This window comes from Ornithorhynchus anatinus, chromosome 13 (assembly GCF_004115215.2).
Source record: "Ornithorhynchus anatinus isolate Pmale09 chromosome 13, mOrnAna1.pri.v4, whole genome shotgun sequence".
In the NCBI taxonomy this organism is placed as follows: domain Eukaryota; kingdom Metazoa; phylum Chordata; class Mammalia; order Monotremata; family Ornithorhynchidae; genus Ornithorhynchus; species Ornithorhynchus anatinus.
This window is the reverse complement of record NC_041740.1, coordinates 25,561,502-25,580,425: the sequence shown is the minus strand read 5'-3', so window position 1 is coordinate 25,580,425 and position 18,924 is coordinate 25,561,502. Positions and strand designations below refer to the sequence as shown.

Genomic DNA, 18,924 nt, shown 5'->3' with positions numbered 1-18,924 from the left:
GAGTCTCCTGACTCCTAGGCCTATGTGGATGTAGAATGGATCGCTAGAGAGAAAGTTAGAGATGAAGGAGGAACACTGAAGCTAAGTGTTAGATGTAAGCTCTTTGTGGGCAGGGAATGTGTCTGTTTATTGTTATATTGTCCTCTCTCAAGTGCTTAGTACAGTGCTGTGCACACAGTAAGCACTCAATAAATATGATTGACAGACTAAGCATTTGGGAGAGAGTAAAATGCAACAATGTCGGTATTTGCACTCCTTGCCCATGACAGACTTACAGTCTTCAGGGGGAGATGGACATTAAAATGAATTCCAGACAGGGGAAATAGTGGAGTATAATGATATGTTCGTTGTGGACAGGGAATGTGTCTGTTATGTCGTATTGTACTCTCTCAGGCTCTTAGTACAATGCTCTGCATGCAGTAAGCGCTCAATAAATACAATTGAATGAAGTGCTGTGGGGCTGGAGTGAACATCAAATGCTTATGTTATTATGTTGTGACTCTAATAGTTTTGCTTATACTTGAATGTGTGGTATCTGAGTGCCATGACTCATTTCAGGTCCTTTTTTTTCTGCTTTTCCTCTCCAGATTCATCATCTGGCTGTCTGAGAGCCTCCACGTATCAGGGTGCCATAGACGTGTATGTCAGCCAAGTGGGGAAAGTAGACTTGAAATCCCAGAAAGGTTAGCCAAGTGGAACGTTGTGCTATAACGTATGATGTAAGGAAGGATTTATGTAACATTCGGGAAACAGATGGAAAATTGGAAAATGATCCCATCCATATTGAAAGAGTTATTGAGGAAAAATGAATTCTGGTGAAACCTAATGACGTTCATAAAAAGGCATAAAGCGATGTAGTAGATGAAAAAGATCCCGGCCTCGTGAGTCACGTTGGGTTATAGGGTTGCCCAGGGGAATCAGTCAATCGTCAATCAATCTGTTTCTTCATCGGTAAAATGGGGGGCCAACCCCCAAGACATCTGGGACTTTCAATAAAATCAGTTGGTGAATTTGAAACAGGCATATAAATCAATCAGCTGTAGTTATCGAGCAATACAGTGCTTGGCACATAGTAAGCGCTTAACAAATGGCATCATTATTTTCATTATTATTGCTAAGCTGTTGGGAGAGGAAAATACAACGGAGTTGTGCACATTAGCAAGTTGCTGATGGGGTTTTGAATCAATTCCAAGTTAATCAGGTTGGACACAGTCCATGCGTGCTTGTGTTCTTTCCCATAGACCACGCTGCTTCTGCGTGCAATCCGGAGGCCTTCAGTAAAGGGAGGTGATGGGTAAGGTTGCCTCTCTCCCACTGTTCCTGCACCCACAGAGAGGGAGAATAATAATAATAATAATAATAATAACGGTATTTGTGAAGTGCTTACCATGTGCCAGGCACCATATTGAGCGCTGGAGCAGATACAAGCAAATCGGGTTGGACACAGTCCCTCTCCCCACGTTGGGCTCTCATTCTCAGCCCCCACTTACCAGATGAGGGAATTGAGGCCCAGAGAAGTGAGTAACTTGCCCAAGGTCACATAGCAGACAGGTGATGGAGGCAGGATTAGAATCCACAGCCTTCTTACGCCCAGACCTGTGCTCTGTCCAAAATGTTATGCTGTTTCTCTATGCCAGAGTCCACCTAGTCCTCTGAGTCCTGACGATGCCTAGGGCTCCTCCACCACTTGGATATCTTCCCCAAATTTCCCCATTTTTCTAAAACTGTCTTCCATGTACTTTGTACTATGCTCTGCAGAAAGCATAAGCATTCAGTAAATCCATTGATTGATTGATTGCACAAATTTGGGTCAAAGTGAGAAACAAATTAAATTATCCTTTTTGGAAATGTGGAAATTCTGACTCAAGATCATGTTTTGGCTTTTTTTTTTCTTTTTTTTTTTTAATCGTATTTAAGCCTTACTGTGTGCCAGGGTTAAGTGCCTGGGTAGATACAAGCTAATCAGGTTGGACATAGTCCTTGTCCCACAAGGGGCTCCCAGTCTTCATCCCCATTTTACAGATAAAGGAACTGAGCCCCAGCAAAGTTAAGTGGCTTGCAGCGTGTAAGTGCTGGAAGCGGAATTAAAACCCAGGTCTTCTGACTCCCAGACCCATGCTCTATGCATATCCAAGCTTCTCATAAATAAAGGTTTAAAAAGAAGACAGTTCCTAACCCTGTTTCATACTTTAATGACAGGAACGGGAATCATCAGTTTGGCCCAAGTCCCAGAAGCCTTTGTCAGAATCTCAGTTATCCTGGTGACGGGTCAGTAGGAACCTGAAAGAATATAGTGATCCGGAGCTCTTGGCCGTGAACTGATGAGAAGAAAAAACCAATCACTAGAGCTTTCTGGGTCCAACTTTCATTTGCGTGTCAAAGTCCTGTAGATGCTTCCAACAAACCCCCACTTAGAAGTAGCTCAGGGTACTGCAGCCTTACTAGGATTGCAATCCTGCTTTTTCTCCCACTGGGCCCATTTACTGGCAGAAAGGTGAAGGTAACCGAGACCAAGATTATAGGCTCATTTGTTTTCACCCTGCAAATGGGAATAGCCCTTGGGCTGGCAGAAATCGCAGACAGTGATGGGGGATTTTGTGGCGTAATGGAGAGCACAGATTCCCGGCTTCCTTTTGCAGCTCCGCCACTGCCTCCCTGTAACAGATCTGATCTGTTCGGGCTCCTCTGTGAGGGAGGAAAAAAACAAAAAAAAAGGTCGCCCATCTCTGTGGGGGTGATTCCGCAAGGGACGCTTTGCACGCGCTCTTGAATGGGTCGGAAGAAAATCATGAGCATTGCAAACTCGGAGCCAGAGAATCCAAACGGGAGCAGAGGCAGAGGAGCTTGAGGCCTGTCCAAGAACGCTCTCCGCTCCCTGAAAGGATGAGTTTCAGCCTAAGGGTCTTGTTCAAGTAGCGGAGACCCTGAAGAGCCTGCTCTGCTCTGCCCCAGAGGAGTTCTCTCCTGGTTGAGAGTTTGTATTCAGTCCGTGAAAGCGCTTCATTGTTGACAAAGGAATCTAGACGTTCAGTAGTCTCACTTGCAGGTTCTTCCGACTGACCTCGTGTACCTGGTATCACGGGGATTGGGGATTGTTATTATTGTTGCTGTTATTGCTATTATTAGCATTATTATTAATATTATTATTGTATTTGTTAACGCTTACTGTGTGCCAAGTACCGATCTAAGCGCTGGGGTAGATACAAGTTAATCAGGTTGGACACAGTTCCTTTCCCACATGGGGCTAACAGTCCATTCATTCAGTTGTATTTCATTCATTCAGTCGTATTTATTAAGCACTAACTATGGGCAGAGCTCTGTACTGAGTGCTTGGAAAAGTACAGTGCAACAGTAAACAGTGACAGTCCCTGCCCCCAACGAGCTCACAGTGTGGGGGGTTGGGAAGCAGGAGGGAGTAGGAGTCAATTCCCATTTTAGAGTTGAGGAAACTGAGTCACAGTGAAATGAAGGGACTCACATGAGTCGCACGGCAAACACTTGGCAGAGCTGGGATGAGAACCCAGATCCCCTGGCTCCACCCGGCCCATGCTCTATCCATTAGGTCACGCTGCTTCTCAATTAGTGTAAACCAGACCTGCGACTCAAAGACCACATCCCGCCCAGGAGAGAAGATTCCAGGGAAGCCACCGGATGCAGAATCTTCTGACCATTATCCCACATACCCTCATCAGCCAGGCTCCCTGGGAGTGAACTGATCTTCATTTTGGCTCCGATCCAGACGTGTTATAGGCTTAGCTCTAAATGTATAGACACCATTTATTATTTATAGTTATGGTATTTGTTATTATGTGCCAAGCACAGTTCTAAGCACTGAGGTAGATACTTGAGAAGCAGCATGGCTTACTGGATAGAGCACAGACTTAGGAGTCAGAAGAACCTGGGTTCTATTCCCAGCTCTGCCACTTGTCTGCTGTGGGACCTCGGGCAAGTCACTTGACTTCGCTGGGCCTCAGTTACCTCATCTGTAAAATGGGGATTGAGACAGTAGGACAGGAATCGTGTCCATCTCGATTTGCTTATCTCCACCCCAGCGCTTAGTACGGTGCCTCGCACATAGTAAGTGCTTAACAAATTATTATTCTCTGGGCCACAGTTCCCTCATCTGTAAAATGGGGATTAAGACTGGTAGCCCCATGGGGGATGTGGACAGTGTCCAATCTGATGGGCCTGGATCTACCCCAGTGGTTAGTATCATTTCTGGTAAATTTTAAGCGCTTAATAAGTGACAAAAGAATGATAACCATCTCACTCTGTTCCAGGTAGCATCATCCTCAAGGTGCCATCCTCTCTGCAGGCTGGCATCTGCCTGTCAGGAAGCAAGGTGGACTTGAAGCCAGAAATCCAACTGCAAGAAATGTCTCAGGTCTTCAGAGATGACGGGGTAGTGATCACTGGTAAGAAGGCTCCGGGGCCTTTCGATAAATCGCTCTGTCAGTCAGTTGGATTTATTTAGCGCTTACTTTGTGCTGTACTAAGCGCTTGGGAGAGTACAGTGTAACTAGAAACAGATACATTCCCTGCCCACAATGAGCTTACAGTCTAGTCCGTTGTTCTTAATCGACATACGAAACCATCTCTGTCCAGGCGGGGATCTGAGAGTGTGTTTGCTTCTGAACATTTTTTTGTCTCCCTCCCTTTCAGTCATTTAACGCCATCATTTTCCGTTAGGCCTCATTAAATCATGCAGATTTAATCATCAACACTGTTATCCCTTAACTTGAAATTACTCTTGTAAATGTGATTTGTGGGTTTTTTTTCTTAACCTGGCAAAGCAACAAAGCTACTCATATCTCCTACAAGCAGCCCGATGCAAGTGCAGAAATGAAAGTAGCCAAGGGTCCCATCGAGCCAGAGGAAGTCGGGGTCGAGCTGAGCTGTGCCTCTGGGGAGCGGTGGAGTCGGGGACTCCCAGTGGGGGAACGCAGCGAGTGGGGGAACAGCCCCTATGACCCACTTCTGCGAGGTTCTTGGCTGGGACAGCCAGGGGTGCAGACCTTAGGAGAAGCAGCATGGCTTAGTGGAGAGAGCCCGGACCTGGGACTCAGAGGATCCGGGTTCTAGTCCTAGGTCCACCACTTGTCTGCTGTGTGACCTTGGGCAAGTCACTTTACTGTGGGTCCCACAGCAGACAAGTGGTGGTGTCAGGATTAGAACCCAGGTCCCTCTGACTCCCAGGCCCATGCTCTATCCAGTAGGCCACTCTGCCTTTCTTCTCCGTTCAATCGCTTAGCCCGGTTTAAAGGACATAAGGAAGAATGTGATTAAGACAGCCGATGGACTTAGAGAGAAAACTCCTTTGGGACACTGTTGCCGAACTGCATTCCAAGCGCTTAGTTCGGTGCTCTTCACATAGTAAGCGCTCAATAAATACTATTGAATGAATGAATGAAATGATACATAATCAGTTTCCCTCTGACCTGAAAAAGCTGCCTTTTCCCCCACTATCCCCCTTGTGAGGGAGGGAAAGAATTCATTCCTTTAATGAATTAATTTAATTGGTTTGTTACTACAGAAAACCAAATGTTTCCTCTTCCCTGGCAATGGAAATAGATCAAAATACCCAATACTGGGACATTCCAACCCCCTACCTGTATCTTTATCTTCCTGCCAAGAGGCATTTTGGAACTTGGGGCTGAGTCAAATGTGCTCACTTTAGATCTAGGCCAAAGATATTGCAAGAAATCAGAGACGATCTGTGACAGTTGCTTGTAGCAACATAGGGTGGAATAGGTCAAGAGGCCTATTTCCAAACCGCTTTATTGGAATGTTCTAAATTGTCTGGCCCCTGGAGGGTAATCATTAAATTTAAATAGCCAGAGAAGTTGTTTGTTTATTGTAGGAGACTAGTACTAGGCTGTGCCCATCCTGGTTGTTTACCAGGACTCCTTCCATCTCCATACAGCAAGTATCGGGTCCTTAAGGGACACACCTGTCAGTCATCCAGTATTCCAGTTATCCTAAGGGGGACCCCTAGCTCTATCTAACTCAACAGCAGGGTATACTCACATGGCAAGTGACTTCCTCGTGGCATTACTGCCACTGACCATCGCAGAGCAGATGTCCCAAAGTGTGCGGAAGGACGAGCATTAGACCAGCCAGCAGCGCTCTTGTACCACTACGGAGAGCTGTCTTTTGGGTGGCCATTTTATAGGGTATCTGACCCACTTTCCAGTCAGAATGGGCGAAGATGGCACGTTTTTGGCTAATCAGGACAGCTGATGGAGAGTGCCTCTCCTCCCGGGAGACCTTCCCCTCTCTGTCAGCCATACACCACGTCTGCCCTCTGGGGATCTTCTACTCCTTGTCGGCGATCCCGGACATCTGCCGACCACGACGTGCTCGCTTCGAGCTAGTGGTGACTTGGCTGACAAAATAGAGTTGGTCCGGTCAAGCCTGTCGTAGGTCCTCTTGACTCCCGGACCCGTGCTGAATGTAGTTTCCTTCTGGTTTGGTCCAGAAATATCCTCTCGGGCTGGTTCCTCTCTGCTGCTGCGTGGTTGTGTTAGCTTCACAGACAACTGGGAAGGTGTTATAAATTGATTTGCACATGCTCCTCATTCACTTATTTCTGCATACATTTAATCTTTACCCTTTTAAATGCCACACGTGTCCTCGTTTTCCTCTTACTTCCACAATTCGAAAAGAATTTGTTTTTTCTGCTGCACCCATTAACGTGTAAGCTCCTTGAAGGCAAGGACCGTATCCATCACTTCCATTGCGCTTTCCCAAACAGTGTAGTGCTTTGCACACAGCAGAAACTCCAGTATTCTTGGTCGGTGGTTTGCCTCCCAGAAAAACCAACATGTACAATTCTGTGTTTCGGGACACATGAATCAAACAAAGGAAAACGAAAAATGGATCAAGGCCGAGGCGCAAAATGGTACTGTGACTCTTGAGAGCCAGAGCTGGTTTCAGTCTCTGAAATTCGGCAGTGGCTGACGGGTTCAGTTGTTAAAAAGAGCAATTCATGAACAGCGGAGTTCCAGAAGACACTAAAAAGGGCATACCGTTATTAGGAAGTGATTGTTTTAGTCTAGCCATTGTGTGACAGACCTGCTGTGGCAAGTATCCCAGAGAGCAACCTAACTTCAACGTAGAATCACCTGTAGACTGAATGGATATGTGATAGTTTGCACCAAAGTAACCGTTGGCAAGTGGAAATCCAAAAGCTCACTGTGGCAATATAAATTTAAAATCTGTTTAATTATATCTGATAGATAAAGACGGAAGACATTCACCGCAGTATGTGACAAACTGCTGTGACAAGTATTCCTGTTAAGGCCAGCCAAGAGAACAACATAACTTCAAGATAGAATCATCTGTGGACTTGGTGGATATGTGAAAGTTTTCACCAAAGTAAGCCTGGCAAATGGAAGCCCAAAACCTCACTCCGGCAATGTACATGTAATTATATGATGTATAAAGGATAGAAGACATTCACTGCAGCATGACATTTATTAATGAACTTCCTTGCTTTCAAGTGAAAACAACTCTCCATTTTGGGAACCTTCAGGTCTCTGGCAAAACTAAACAGATCCATGCACTTTATGTGATTTTAAAAAAAGATCATAAAAGTATCTAGTTTCTAACAAAACTTTGAAAATCCTGCAAATTCTGTCATGCGAAAAGTAACCCTTTTTTGGTTCCTTTTTCTCAGCTTAACCTCCAGGCCGTGAGATGAGGAAACAGCTCAGAACTTGCAGGTCTCAGGGCTAAGTTCTCTTTCTCTGGTCACACTCCTCCAGGGGCACGGACAGAGCGTGCTCAAGTTTGGAAGGGGCTCGTCCCCTTGATTTTTTTACCTATTAAATCAAAGGGACGATGAGACAACTTTCCCAAAATATGCTCATTCTTCTCCCAGGCAGGCACACATTCTCTCCTACAGCTAAAAATAAAGCCATTGGAGAAGCCAACGAAAAGCCACAAGGGTCACGATTATAGCAGACTTTATGTTCTCAACACTTTGGGTGCCTGCATCTTTGGCTGCTGGGCTCTCAGTTCAGCCAAATGGCAATCTCCTGCACCCCAGGACCCAATCAATAGTATTTATTGAGCACTTACTGCGGGCAGAGCACTGTACTGAGCACTTGGGAGAGTGCTCTGCACACAGTAAATGCTCCATAAATACCATTGATTGATTAGAGGGAGAAATGCCCTATTTCTATTTGAGTTAACTGCTTATTACAGTGCTCCAAATACGATAAGCGCTCAGTAAATACCATTGATGATGATGAGTTATGTTGCCTTGGTGACTAGCTGCTTGCTCCCTCCTTTGAATCTTTGTCAAACTCCCCACCCCACCTGAACTCCGAGCTCAAGGATCCATCCTTCAGACACCCTTTTCCTGGTATCTCCAGAGCCATTTCCAAGATTTCCCTCTCTGTCCCACGGACTTGTTTGACTTTTCGGTTGTCACCATCTTTGCTGTTTTTCTGCCATTGGGCTAGAGGGAGCCAACCAGAGCAGGCCTTCCCCTTCCGGCCGCCCCATCCTTGCACACGTCTTCTTCCTCTTGGCAAGTCATGCGTTCTGTAGCCAAACTAACGAAAGTGCTCGTGGAGCAATTACAGCCCCCCTGAGCTGCCGGAGAACGGCGAGAACCACCAGATGCCAGGAGTCCGCCCTGCCCTGGCCGTGCCCACAAGGTGAGGCTGCCGGTTCTCGCCATGCCACCCCGGGGAACCCCAGAGATTGCCTCCTTTAAATCGCTGATGTGTAGCGGGCCCAGCTGCTGTGGGAATGGCTTAGACGTGATTGAAGACGGGCCACATTCATTCCTAGAATGCCACACCATTCCTGGCCCACATTCGCTTGTGCTTCTTGTTTTCTGTGATCCCCTCCCCTCCAGGTCATTGTTGTCTGGGGAGGTAGAAGACCCTCGCCCAGTTCTTCTCCTTAAAGGTCTAGAGGCCACAAGAATGACGTGCTCCTTATACCAAACTCGAAAATCTGTCAGTCGTATTTATCCAACACTTACTGTGTGCGGAGCACTGTACTGAATGCTTGGGAGAGTATAACGGACCCATTCCCCGCCCACGACGAGCTTACAGTCTAGAGGGACCATAAGCCTCTTCTCCCTTGGAAGCGGGAAGCAAAACCTGCTCCCCACAGGCTCCCCCTGCCACTGGTCACTGGCCTAAGAAGGAAATCCAACCTGTGAGGATTCTACCAGTATGTTGCTGAATTTGGCCTTCTGCATTTTTCTCCACCTCCCTTCCAGGAATTTCAGGCCAATCCACTCCTCCATCCGGAGCTGGAAAATCACCTCACCTTCCTCCAAGTTTCTATGTGGGAGCTTGGTTAAGGCTTCCCCTCCCCACCACCTCACCCCGTCAGGATTCCCTGTTAAGGTTACAGCACTGCCTGCCTCACTGCCAACACTCGACCGTCATCGTGCCGTAGGGGATAGGGCCCAGGCCTGGGAGTCAGAAAGTTGTGGGTTCTAATCCTGATTCAGCCACTTGTTTGCTGTGTGGCCTTGGGCAAGCACTTCACTTCTCTGGGCGTCAGTTCCCTCATCTGTAAAATGGGGATTAAGACTGTGAGCTCCATGTGGGACAGGGACTGTGCCTAACCCAATTTACCTATATCCACCCCAGCGCTTAGTACAGTGCCTGACACATAGTAAACACTTAACAAATACCACAGTTATTATTGTTATTGTCATCTGGCCTGAAAGCCTTCCCTGGTTCTTTTTTCCTCTCAGCTTACAGGCTTTGAAATGAGAAAACGGCTTAGAATGTGTGGTCTCAGTGCTGAGTTCACTTTCTCTGATCACACTCCTCCAAGGGCACGGACAGAGCGTGCTCGAGTTTGGAAGGGGCTTATCCGCTGGGTTGTACCTATTAAATCAGAGGGACCAATGGGGCAACTTCCCTGAAATGTGCGTATTCTTCTCCCAGGCAGGGAAACGTTCTCTCCCGCAACTTAAAACGTTCCCTCTCCTCACTCCCCGCTCCCACCAGCAACCTGTCCCGGGGAACAGAAGATTCCTTAGTTTTTTTCTAGTAAAAGGTAAATCCCCGCTCTTCTCTCCGTAGCCACCTGGTGTTCTGGGATAAGGGAAAGAAGAAGGAAAGGAAGATGTAAAGGGGGGAGCCTTACCTGATTTGCTTCCCTTGTCTCACCTGAAGACCCATCCTCAGCTCGAGCCTTATTCGGAGCCTGCTGTGTTTTAGGTTGTTTATTTTTTTAAAATGGTATTTGTTAAGCACTCACTATGTGCCAGGCATTGTTCTGAGCAATGGGATAGATACAAGTTAATCAGGTTGGACACAGTCTCTGTCCCACGTGGGGCTCACAGGGGCTCTGGGGCTCATTTTACAGATGAGGGAACTGAGGCCCAGAGAAGTGAAGTGACTTGCCCAAGGTCACGCAGCAGACAAGTGGCAGAGCCGGAATTAGAGCCCAGCTCCTTCTGACTCCCAAGCCAGGGCTCCGTCCACTAGGCCACGCCGCTTCTCTCGTGAGGTTGACGCCGGGTCACATCACACGGTAAACGACTGCCTCACCCCTCTCCTTCGCTGTCCAAACTCAGTATTAACAACCGGTCTGATCAGAGATAAATCAATCCATGACCCAACCCTCAACGGTGATAAATCAGTTGTAACTGTGAGTCGCGTTAAGGTGAGAAATCTGAGCAACAGAAAAAAAATAAAGGCTTTTTCTTTTTTATTTCTGAAAGCAAACTAGCAACGCCTCTGCGAAAGGACAGAGAGCCTTTTTGCTCCACACGAACCCGGGGTCCCAGCCAAAAGGAGACGGGAATCCGACGGAGTTCGCCCCCTCTCCCTAAGAACCGCCAAAGGGAGAAGTCGCTCATCGAGGATCACCGGGAAAATTCCCTTCCCCGCGAGGGTTAAACTGGCCGCAAGGATGGTTACATTTTGTGATTCACAATCTGATTTGGAGGAAATGTTGAAATTACAGACTCTTCTTTCTGTGGTCAGACGGGGCCCGTGACTCAGGCAGGGGCTTCTGGAGCTTCCGGGCCTTGGGCGGCGTGGAGGGAAAGAGAGGGTTCCCTTCAGAGTCGTAGCCCAGCCACAGCGGGGGATCCTCTGTATTGTATTCCTGCTGCAGGACCCTGGTTGAAAGTTTGGAAGCCGCTGCTCTGAAAAAAAAAAGAAATGGAGTGATTCACAATCACCCTTGGCCATTCGCACTAGAAGCTAGGTTTTCACCAGAGCAAACACCAGGCAGGAATGGTTATTATTATCATTATTATGATTATAGTTGTTATTACTATTATTCACGTGGCATTAAAGCACTTACGATGTGTCAAGCGCTGCTGTAAGCACTGGGGTAGATACAAGTTCTTCAGGTCAGACACAGTCTCTGTCCCATGTGGAACTCACAGTAGGAGGGAGGACACCCATTTAAAGGTGAGGAAACTGAGGCACAGAGAAGTGAAGTGACTTGCCCGGGGTCACACAGCACGTAAATGGTGGAACCAGGATTAGAACGCAGCTCCTCTGACTCCCGGACCCAGGCTCTTTCCACACATGGTGCATAGTAATAAGCGCTGGGGTACATGCAAGTTAATCGGGTTGATTACAGTCCCCCTTCCACATGGTGCTCACAGTGCCATCGCCCATTTTACAGATGAGGTGACTCAGGCACAGAGAAGTGAAGTGACTGGGATGATGTGGACAGACCCGCTTTTGGTCACGTAGTTGGGATATTTCTGGCCCGGGAGACCCCAGCTGAGTAAGTATCAGCAGTGCCCAGCTCACAGAGGTAGGGACAGGATTCAGAACAACCAGCTGCTGCTCTCTCCACGTCCCCTGGTTCCCCCGGGCACTAAGCACGGGTGCCAGGGTTGAAGCCTGGTCCTCTTATCCCTGATAATAATTATGGTATTTGTTAAGTGTTTACTGTGTGCCAGGCACTCTACCCAGCAGGATTGGAGTTCATGAGAGGGGCTAATTTAGCCTGCCCTTATGGGCTTTCCACAGAGACCCCTATCTCTTGGTGATCTCAGACCTACAGAAGCTGCCCAGCCTCCCCTTTTTTTTAAAATGGTATTTGTTAAACACTGCCAGGCACTGTACTAAGCATTGGGGGAGATAGAGACTAATCAGGTTGTTCACAGTCCAGGTCCCCCATGGGGCTCGCAGTCTTAATCTCCATTTTACAGATTAAATTAATCCCTCATTTTACAGATGAGGGAACTAAGGCCCACAGAAGTCAAGCGACTGGTCCGAAGTCGCACAGCAGAAGGGGGAGCCTTCTGACTCGAAGCCCGTGCTCTATCCACTGGGCCACGCGGCTTCTCCCTGGTTAGCCCGGACCTCTCTTAGGCTCCAGCCGGGAATGGGGATGAAGGGAGGGGCAAACAGTTACCCGGTAGGAGTTCAGCTCAACCCGCCCCAGAACCGCCACCCTCGGAGTCTGGCTAACTGGACGAGAAGCACTGTGGCATAGTGGATGGAACATGGGCCTGGGAGTCAGGAGGTTGTGGGTTCTAATCCTGATCTGCCATTTGTCTGCTGTCTGACCTTGGGCAAATCACTTCATTTCTTTGGGCCTCAGTTCCCTCACCTGTAAAACGGCAATTAACAGTGCGAGCCCCATGAGGGACAGGGGCCGCGTCCAACCCGATTTGCCCGGATCCATCCAAGTGCTTAGTATAGTGCCTGGCATATAGTAAGCACTTAACAAATACCACAATTAGTATTATTAGTTAAAATCTGTAAAATGGGGATTGCAACTGTGAGGCCCACGTGTGACAGGGACTTTGTCCAACCTGATTTGTTTGTATCTACCCCAGCTGTTAGTACAGTGCCTGGCACATAGTAAGCACTTAACAAATACCATAACGATAATAATAACAGTTACGATCTTGGCTTACTGTGCTTTCAGAAAGGACTGACCGAGTTCCCAGAGATACAGAATTGTCAGGGGGAGGGAGGGGGAGGTACTTATGGTATAAGTACCATAATAGTAGTTATTTTTTATTATTATTGTAATTATAAAGGTGTAAGCAAGGTGTTGGTGGGGAAGGTTAAGGAGAAGAAGGTAGGGAGGTGGATCGACTTGAGAGAAGCAAAGAGTTAGAGCTGGGTCATAGTGGGAGAGGAGCTAAGATCAGTAGGTGGAGAGAGAGCTGACGGAGTCTCTTCAAGCCACCGGTCAGGATTTGAGAACGTGGATTGCGCTACCCATATTTTAAACCTGCTCATGGAATAAACAGGGGATTTCACACTCTGTTCAGGAGAACTGTGGGACTGCGAGAATAGATTGGGCCTTCTTGTCATTCTGATAGCTGTGGCTGATTGGAGGGTCAAATGTCCTGTTAGGGCATTAAATAGTGGTAGTACTCCTTATTGATTCCTTAAGAGACGCATTTGGGAATTAATGGCTTTGCGCTGTAATGAGCAGCAGTGTGGCCTGGAGGAAAAAATACCGGGAATCAGAGAACCTGGGAGGTTCTAATATCGGCTGTACCACTTACCTGCTGGGTGACTTTGGGCAAGTCACTTCACTGGTCTGCAAAACAGGATCCTTCTCCTCCAACGTCTGCCCACTCCCAAGCCTGAGATCGTTTGCAAGAGGCTCTAGATTTAAATCAGGATCCACAAAATGGCCAACCTGACCCAGATCATCTTGGTAGTTGTACTCAGGATACTTTTTCAAGCTGTAAAACTAAAACACTGATTTTCTGACCTCGGAAAACCCACGGGCGTCAATGACACTGTCTGCCGCGCCCTGCCCTGTGTCCTCCGAGGCTCTAAAGCCGGAACCCGGCTCCCCGCTCTTACTTGGAAATGTGTCGGCAGTACAGCATCTTAAAGATCCGGAGGCCCTTGCAGCCCTTCCAGAGGGCTTTAATGGTCTTGTCACTGAGGTGGATGCAACCGGAGACGTCCAAGGTGTGCAGGTAATGGCAGTTCTCCGACAGGAACTGTAGGCCGATGTCGGTCACCTGCAGGCATGATGTAAGGTTGGCAGAGGGTATTTTTGTCGTTGTTGGTGTTGGGTGTGTCTAATAGTATTTACTAAGTGCTTACTGGGTATGGAGCCCTGTACGAAGCACTGGGAGAGAATATACAGTTGAGAATTAGATCCGGTTCCTGTCCCTTGGGGGCTTACGGGGAGCGAAGGGAGGTGTGGGTGTGTGTGGGTGTGTGTGTGGGTGTATGTGGGTGCGTATTACGGTATTTGTTAAGCGTTTGCTATATCCCAGGCAAGGTAATAAGCCATGGGCTAGAAGCTGAAAACAGGATGAGGATAAACCAGGAATGGGGAAAGTAGTTGGGCTTCGAGAAGGGATTTATTGATTGATTGATTGATTGATTGGTAGTTGTTCCATGCTTAATATGGGTGCAAGTAGATGCAAGCTAATCAGGTTGGACACAGTTCCTGTCCCACATGGGGCTCACAGTCTCAATCCCCATTTTTCAGGTGACTGAGGCCCAGAGAAGTGAAAGGACTTGCCCATGGTTACATGGCAGACAAGTGGTGGAGGCAGAATTACAACTCGGGTCCTACCCACTCGCACTTTCTAAGCACTGAGCACCGGAATAGCTCATAATGGGCAGGGAATGTGTCTGTTTATTGTTATATTGTACTCTCCCAAGGGCTTACTCCAGTGCTCTGCATGCAGTAAGTGCTCAGTAAATACCACTGATTGATTGATTAAAAAAGCCCCTTTGGGATTTGAGATTTCATCTCATTCAGTTTCCTGCGCCCATCTTTGAGCCATCCCTGAGCTTTTTAACTTTAGCTTTTAAACGGTATTTCCACTGAAGAAATATCATTGCCTCTATAAGATGAATGAGTGAAGGAACTCTCCTTCTCCACCCTCTTGCCCTGCCTCCTGAAGCAGGGTGGGATCAGGGACCAGGGCAGAAACCAGTAGACTCTCTGTGGATTGCTGGGCCAGGAAAGGATTACTGTTGAGATGGCTGCCCCGAGTAGGGGTGTGGGGTGCTGAAACGGCCCCCCAAGAGAAGGGTGGGATAGTGGGGAAAGAGCAGAGGCTACCTGGAGGCAATTCAGTCCTTGGCACCAACTGGAAAATGAAGAAGGGGATAGGTGAAGCCGACCACCTAGGAGCCGTCCTTCGACCTCACCATAGCAACTTGCTGGCCTCCCAGCCTCCTTGTTCCCCCCTCTCCAGTCCATTCTTCACTCTGCTGCCCAGATCGTTTTTCTACAAAAAAAGCTCAGGACGTGTTTCCCCACTCCTCAAGAAACTCCAGTGGTTGCCCATCCACCTTCACATCAAAAACTCCTCCCCATCAGCTTTAAAGCAATCAATCACCTTGCCCCCTCCTACCTCACCTCACCTTGGGGAGCAGTGCGGCTTAGTGGAAAGAGCCCGGACTTGGGAGTCAGAGGTCGTGGGTTCTAATCCCGGCTCCGCCACTTATCAGCTGTGTGACTTTGGGCAAGTCACTTAAATTCTCTGTGCCTCAGTTCCCTCATCTGAAAATGGGGATTAAGACTGTGAGTCCCATGTGGGACAACCTGATTACCTTGTATCTACCCCAGCGCTTAGAACAGTGCCTGGCACATAGTAAATGCTTAACAAATACCATTATTATTATTAATATTACTTTTCTACCACAACCCAGCCCTCACGCTTCACTCTCACTGTGCCTCGATCTCATCTATCTCGCTGCCGACCTCTCACCCACATCCCACCTCTGGCCTGGATCGCCCTCCCTCCTCAGATCCGACAGACAGTGACTCTCCCCGCCTTCAAATCCTTATCGAGGGCGTCCTCCTCCAAGAGGCCTTCCCTGACTAAGTGCCCTTTTCCTCTTCTCCCACTCCCTTCTGCGCCGCCCTGACTTGCTTCCTTTGTTCATCCCCACTCCCAGCTCCACCGCACTTATGTCCATATCTGTCATTTTTTACTTATTTATTTATATTACTATCTCTCTTTCCCCTGCTAGACTGTAAGCTTACTGAGGTGGGGAACGTGTCCATTTACTCTTACATTGTACTCTCCCAAGCACTTAGTACAGTGCTCTGCACACACAATATACTCTCAATAAACACGACTGAATGAATGAACTAGACCTATGCAGTGGCAAAGATGACGATTTTGACTTAGCCAGAGACTCATTAGAGGGGTTATGCCAAGCGCACGTACCACACAAATATGTAATAATAATAATGTTGGTATTTGTTAAGCGCTTATTATGTGCCGAGCACTGTTCTAAGCGCTGGGGTAGACATAGGGGAATCAGGTTGTCCCACGTGGGGCTCACAGTCTTAATCCCCATTTTACAGATGAGGGAACTGAGGCACAGAGAAGTGAAGTGACTTGCCCACAGTCACACAGCCGACAAGTGGCAGAGCTGGGATTCGAACTCATGAGCCCTGACTCCAAAGCCCATGCTCTTTCCACTGAGCCATGCTGCTTCTACAAATATGTACAGACATCTACATTAGGTGAAGCAGCGTGGCTTAGTGGATAGAGCCCAGGCCTGTGAGTCAGAGGATCTGGGTTCTAATCCCGGCCCTGCCACTTATCTTTTGCGTGACCGTGGGCAAGTCACTTCACTTCTCTGGGCCTCAGTTACCTCATCTGTAAAATGGGAATAAACTGCGAGCCCCAAATGGGCCAGGGACTGTGTCCAATTCAACCCAGCGCTCATAGCGGTGCTTGGCACCTAGAAGCGCTCAACCAGTACTGTAATTATTAAACAAAAGCTGTGCAGTAGATGGTGTGGGGGGGAAGGATGTGAGCACCATCCCTCCACGCTCTGGGCAGTGCTGGGATAAAATGTGGGCAGAGCGCTCTCTGAGCACCGTCATTTTGGGTCTCTTGCTCTGTGGGTCCCTTGGCAGAGAGAAGGGCTCTTCCCGTGGGATAAGGAGCACCACCAGAAAGAACCCGGGCTTGGGAGTCAGAGGCCATAGTTCTAATCCCACCTCTGCCACTTGTCTGCTGTGTGACTTTGGGCAAGTCACTTAACTTCTCTGAGCTTCAGTTGCCTCATCTGCAAAGTGGGGTTTAAAAGCATGAGCCCCCATGGGACAACCTGATTACCTAGTATCTACCCCACCTCTTAGAACAGTGTTTGGCACATAGTCAGTGCTTAACAAATACCATAATTATTATTATTAATACAACTCCCTCCTTAGACTGTGAGCCTCATGTGGGACAGGGACTGTGTCCAACCTTTAGACTGTAAGCTTGTTAGGGGCAGGGAATGTGCCTCCTTATTCTGTTTTATTGTTGTCTCCTAAGCGCTTAGGCCAATGCTCTGCACAACGTAAGCGCTCAATAAATACCACTGATTGATTAACTTGTATCTACCCCCAGCGCTTAGAACAGTGCTTGGCACATAGTAAGCATTTAAGAAGTACAATGATAATAGTAATTATTGATTATTTGATGTAATTAATAATACAATTATCAGTGATTGTTGTATTAGCACTAATCATTGATTTACTCCTTAATTAAAATCGGTACTACAAATTATGGCTATTAATAATTAGTATACTAATGTTGGTGAATAATTGATTTGGTGATTATTACTCGGTAGTCATTGTTATTTATTATTAGTAGTAGTAGTAATAGAGGTATCATTATTAGTCAGTGGGGGGGGCCTGGCTCATAAAGTTAGCTCTGTTCCCATAACGCTGTCGTCTGTAGTTAGGGAAAGTGGAGCCACTCCCTGGATACCATCGGCCTCCTCACTCGTGGGGCAGGGAACAGGGGGAGGAGCTGCTTTGGGTTCTGGGTAACACTGATCGCCGCCCCTCATCGGCCTCTGCTCTCTGGCATTGATGCATCCTCTACCGGCGGCCTGTTCCCGAGCAGGGGCAGAGCCCCGTCCAGAGCCACGTCTTTGGGTCGGGCGCGATACGATCTTCCCACTGTCTCGGCAATTCCAAAAACACTCTTTTGCCCCAGGATCCACACCTGAGGGGATCTGCCGTGAGATCTGTGGCACCTGGAAAGCACTCACTCTGTGCCAGGCACTGTACCGAGTAGGGGGTGGATACAACAAAAGCAGATCGGTCACAGTCCCTGCCTCTCGCCCTAAGTATAGGAGGGAGAATGGGTACCGAACCCCCTATATTACAGACGAAGAAACCGAGGAGACCCAGAGCAGTGAAGTGACTTACCCGAGGTCACCCAGCAGGCAAGTGGAACAGCTGGGATTAGAACCCGGGTCCGATGCCCGGGCTCTCTCCGCTAGGCTGCACTGCTTTGAACACAAAACCCAGCGATGCCTCTCCTGGTTCCCTCCCGTGACTGTCGCGGGCCTCATTTCCGTGAAAAACTAAAGTTGGAAGAAAAGGAAAGGAAGGCGGGTCTCCGGGCTCGACTAACTCAGTCCTCTGGGCCGGCGCACCCTCTACCCTTCTCCCTAACGCTCAGCACGTACCCTCGGACAGCCGGCGATATTGAGAGCTGTCAGCTTATGGCAATAAATGGACACGTTTTTCACCATTTCGCAGGACAGCTGGAGGCAGTAAGAGACATCCAGGTAATCCAGGGCTGTTGTATTCTCACAGAACACCTACAAACAGAGAGTTAAAGTCATCGCCCACCCAGCTGCCGATCTTAATAATCATAATGATAATAATGGCATTTGTTGAGTGCTTATTACGAGCACTGTTTTAACTGCTGGGGTAGATTCAAGGTAATCAGCTTGGACACATTCCAGGTCGCAAGTGAGGCTCACAGTCTTAAGCCCCATTTTACAGATGAGGGACCTGAGGCACAGAGAAGTTAAGTGACTTACCCAAGGACACACAGCAGACAAGTAGCAGAGCCAGGATTAGAAGCCACTTTCTCTGATTCCCAATCCCGGGCTCTAGGCATTAAGCCATGGGCCGAGCCATGAGATTGAAGCTATAGTCAAACATGGATGCACCTCTGTGATGTCCAGTCATCAGGATCCCGTAACTCCCTGCAGGAGAGAAGCTCTT

General features: G+C 48.0%; 2 protein-coding genes across 5 annotated transcripts in view; one reads left to right on the top strand and one right to left on the bottom strand.

Annotated features, from left to right (window-relative positions):
- FAM185A (family with sequence similarity 185 member A) overlaps positions 1–7,457 on the top strand; it is a 38,017-nt gene extending 30,560 nt beyond the window's left edge. Inside the window, exons 6-8 of the mRNA XM_039913848.1 lie at positions 588–683; positions 4,281–4,415; positions 7,239–7,457. Coding sequence (XP_039769782.1) covers positions 588–683; positions 4,281–4,415; positions 7,239–7,300 — 293 coding nt within the window. The 3' untranslated portion in view covers positions 7,301–7,457. The remainder of the gene's footprint in view (positions 1–587; positions 684–4,280; positions 4,416–7,238) is intronic.
- A 3,218-nt stretch (positions 7,458–10,675) lies between these two features.
- The window catches only part of FBXL13 (F-box and leucine rich repeat protein 13), a 94,227-nt gene continuing 85,978 nt past the window's right edge, over positions 10,676–18,924 (bottom strand). The window contains exons 19-22 of one of the 4 annotated variants that reach the window (XR_005660692.1): positions 18,378–18,512; positions 13,785–13,948; positions 13,478–13,668; positions 10,947–11,134 (exon numbers count right to left, since the gene is read on the bottom strand). Coding sequence is in view for 3 of the 4 variants with exons in the window: in XM_029077950.2 (XP_028933783.1) it covers positions 10,945–11,134; positions 13,785–13,948; positions 18,378–18,512 (489 nt within the window). In the remaining variant the exon portion in view is untranslated. Of the gene's footprint in view, positions 11,135–13,477; positions 13,669–13,784; positions 13,949–18,114; positions 18,273–18,377; positions 18,513–18,924 lie in introns of those variants that run through there. The other 3 variants (XM_029077950.2, XM_029077955.2, XM_029077953.2) reach the window with 3 other exon arrangements.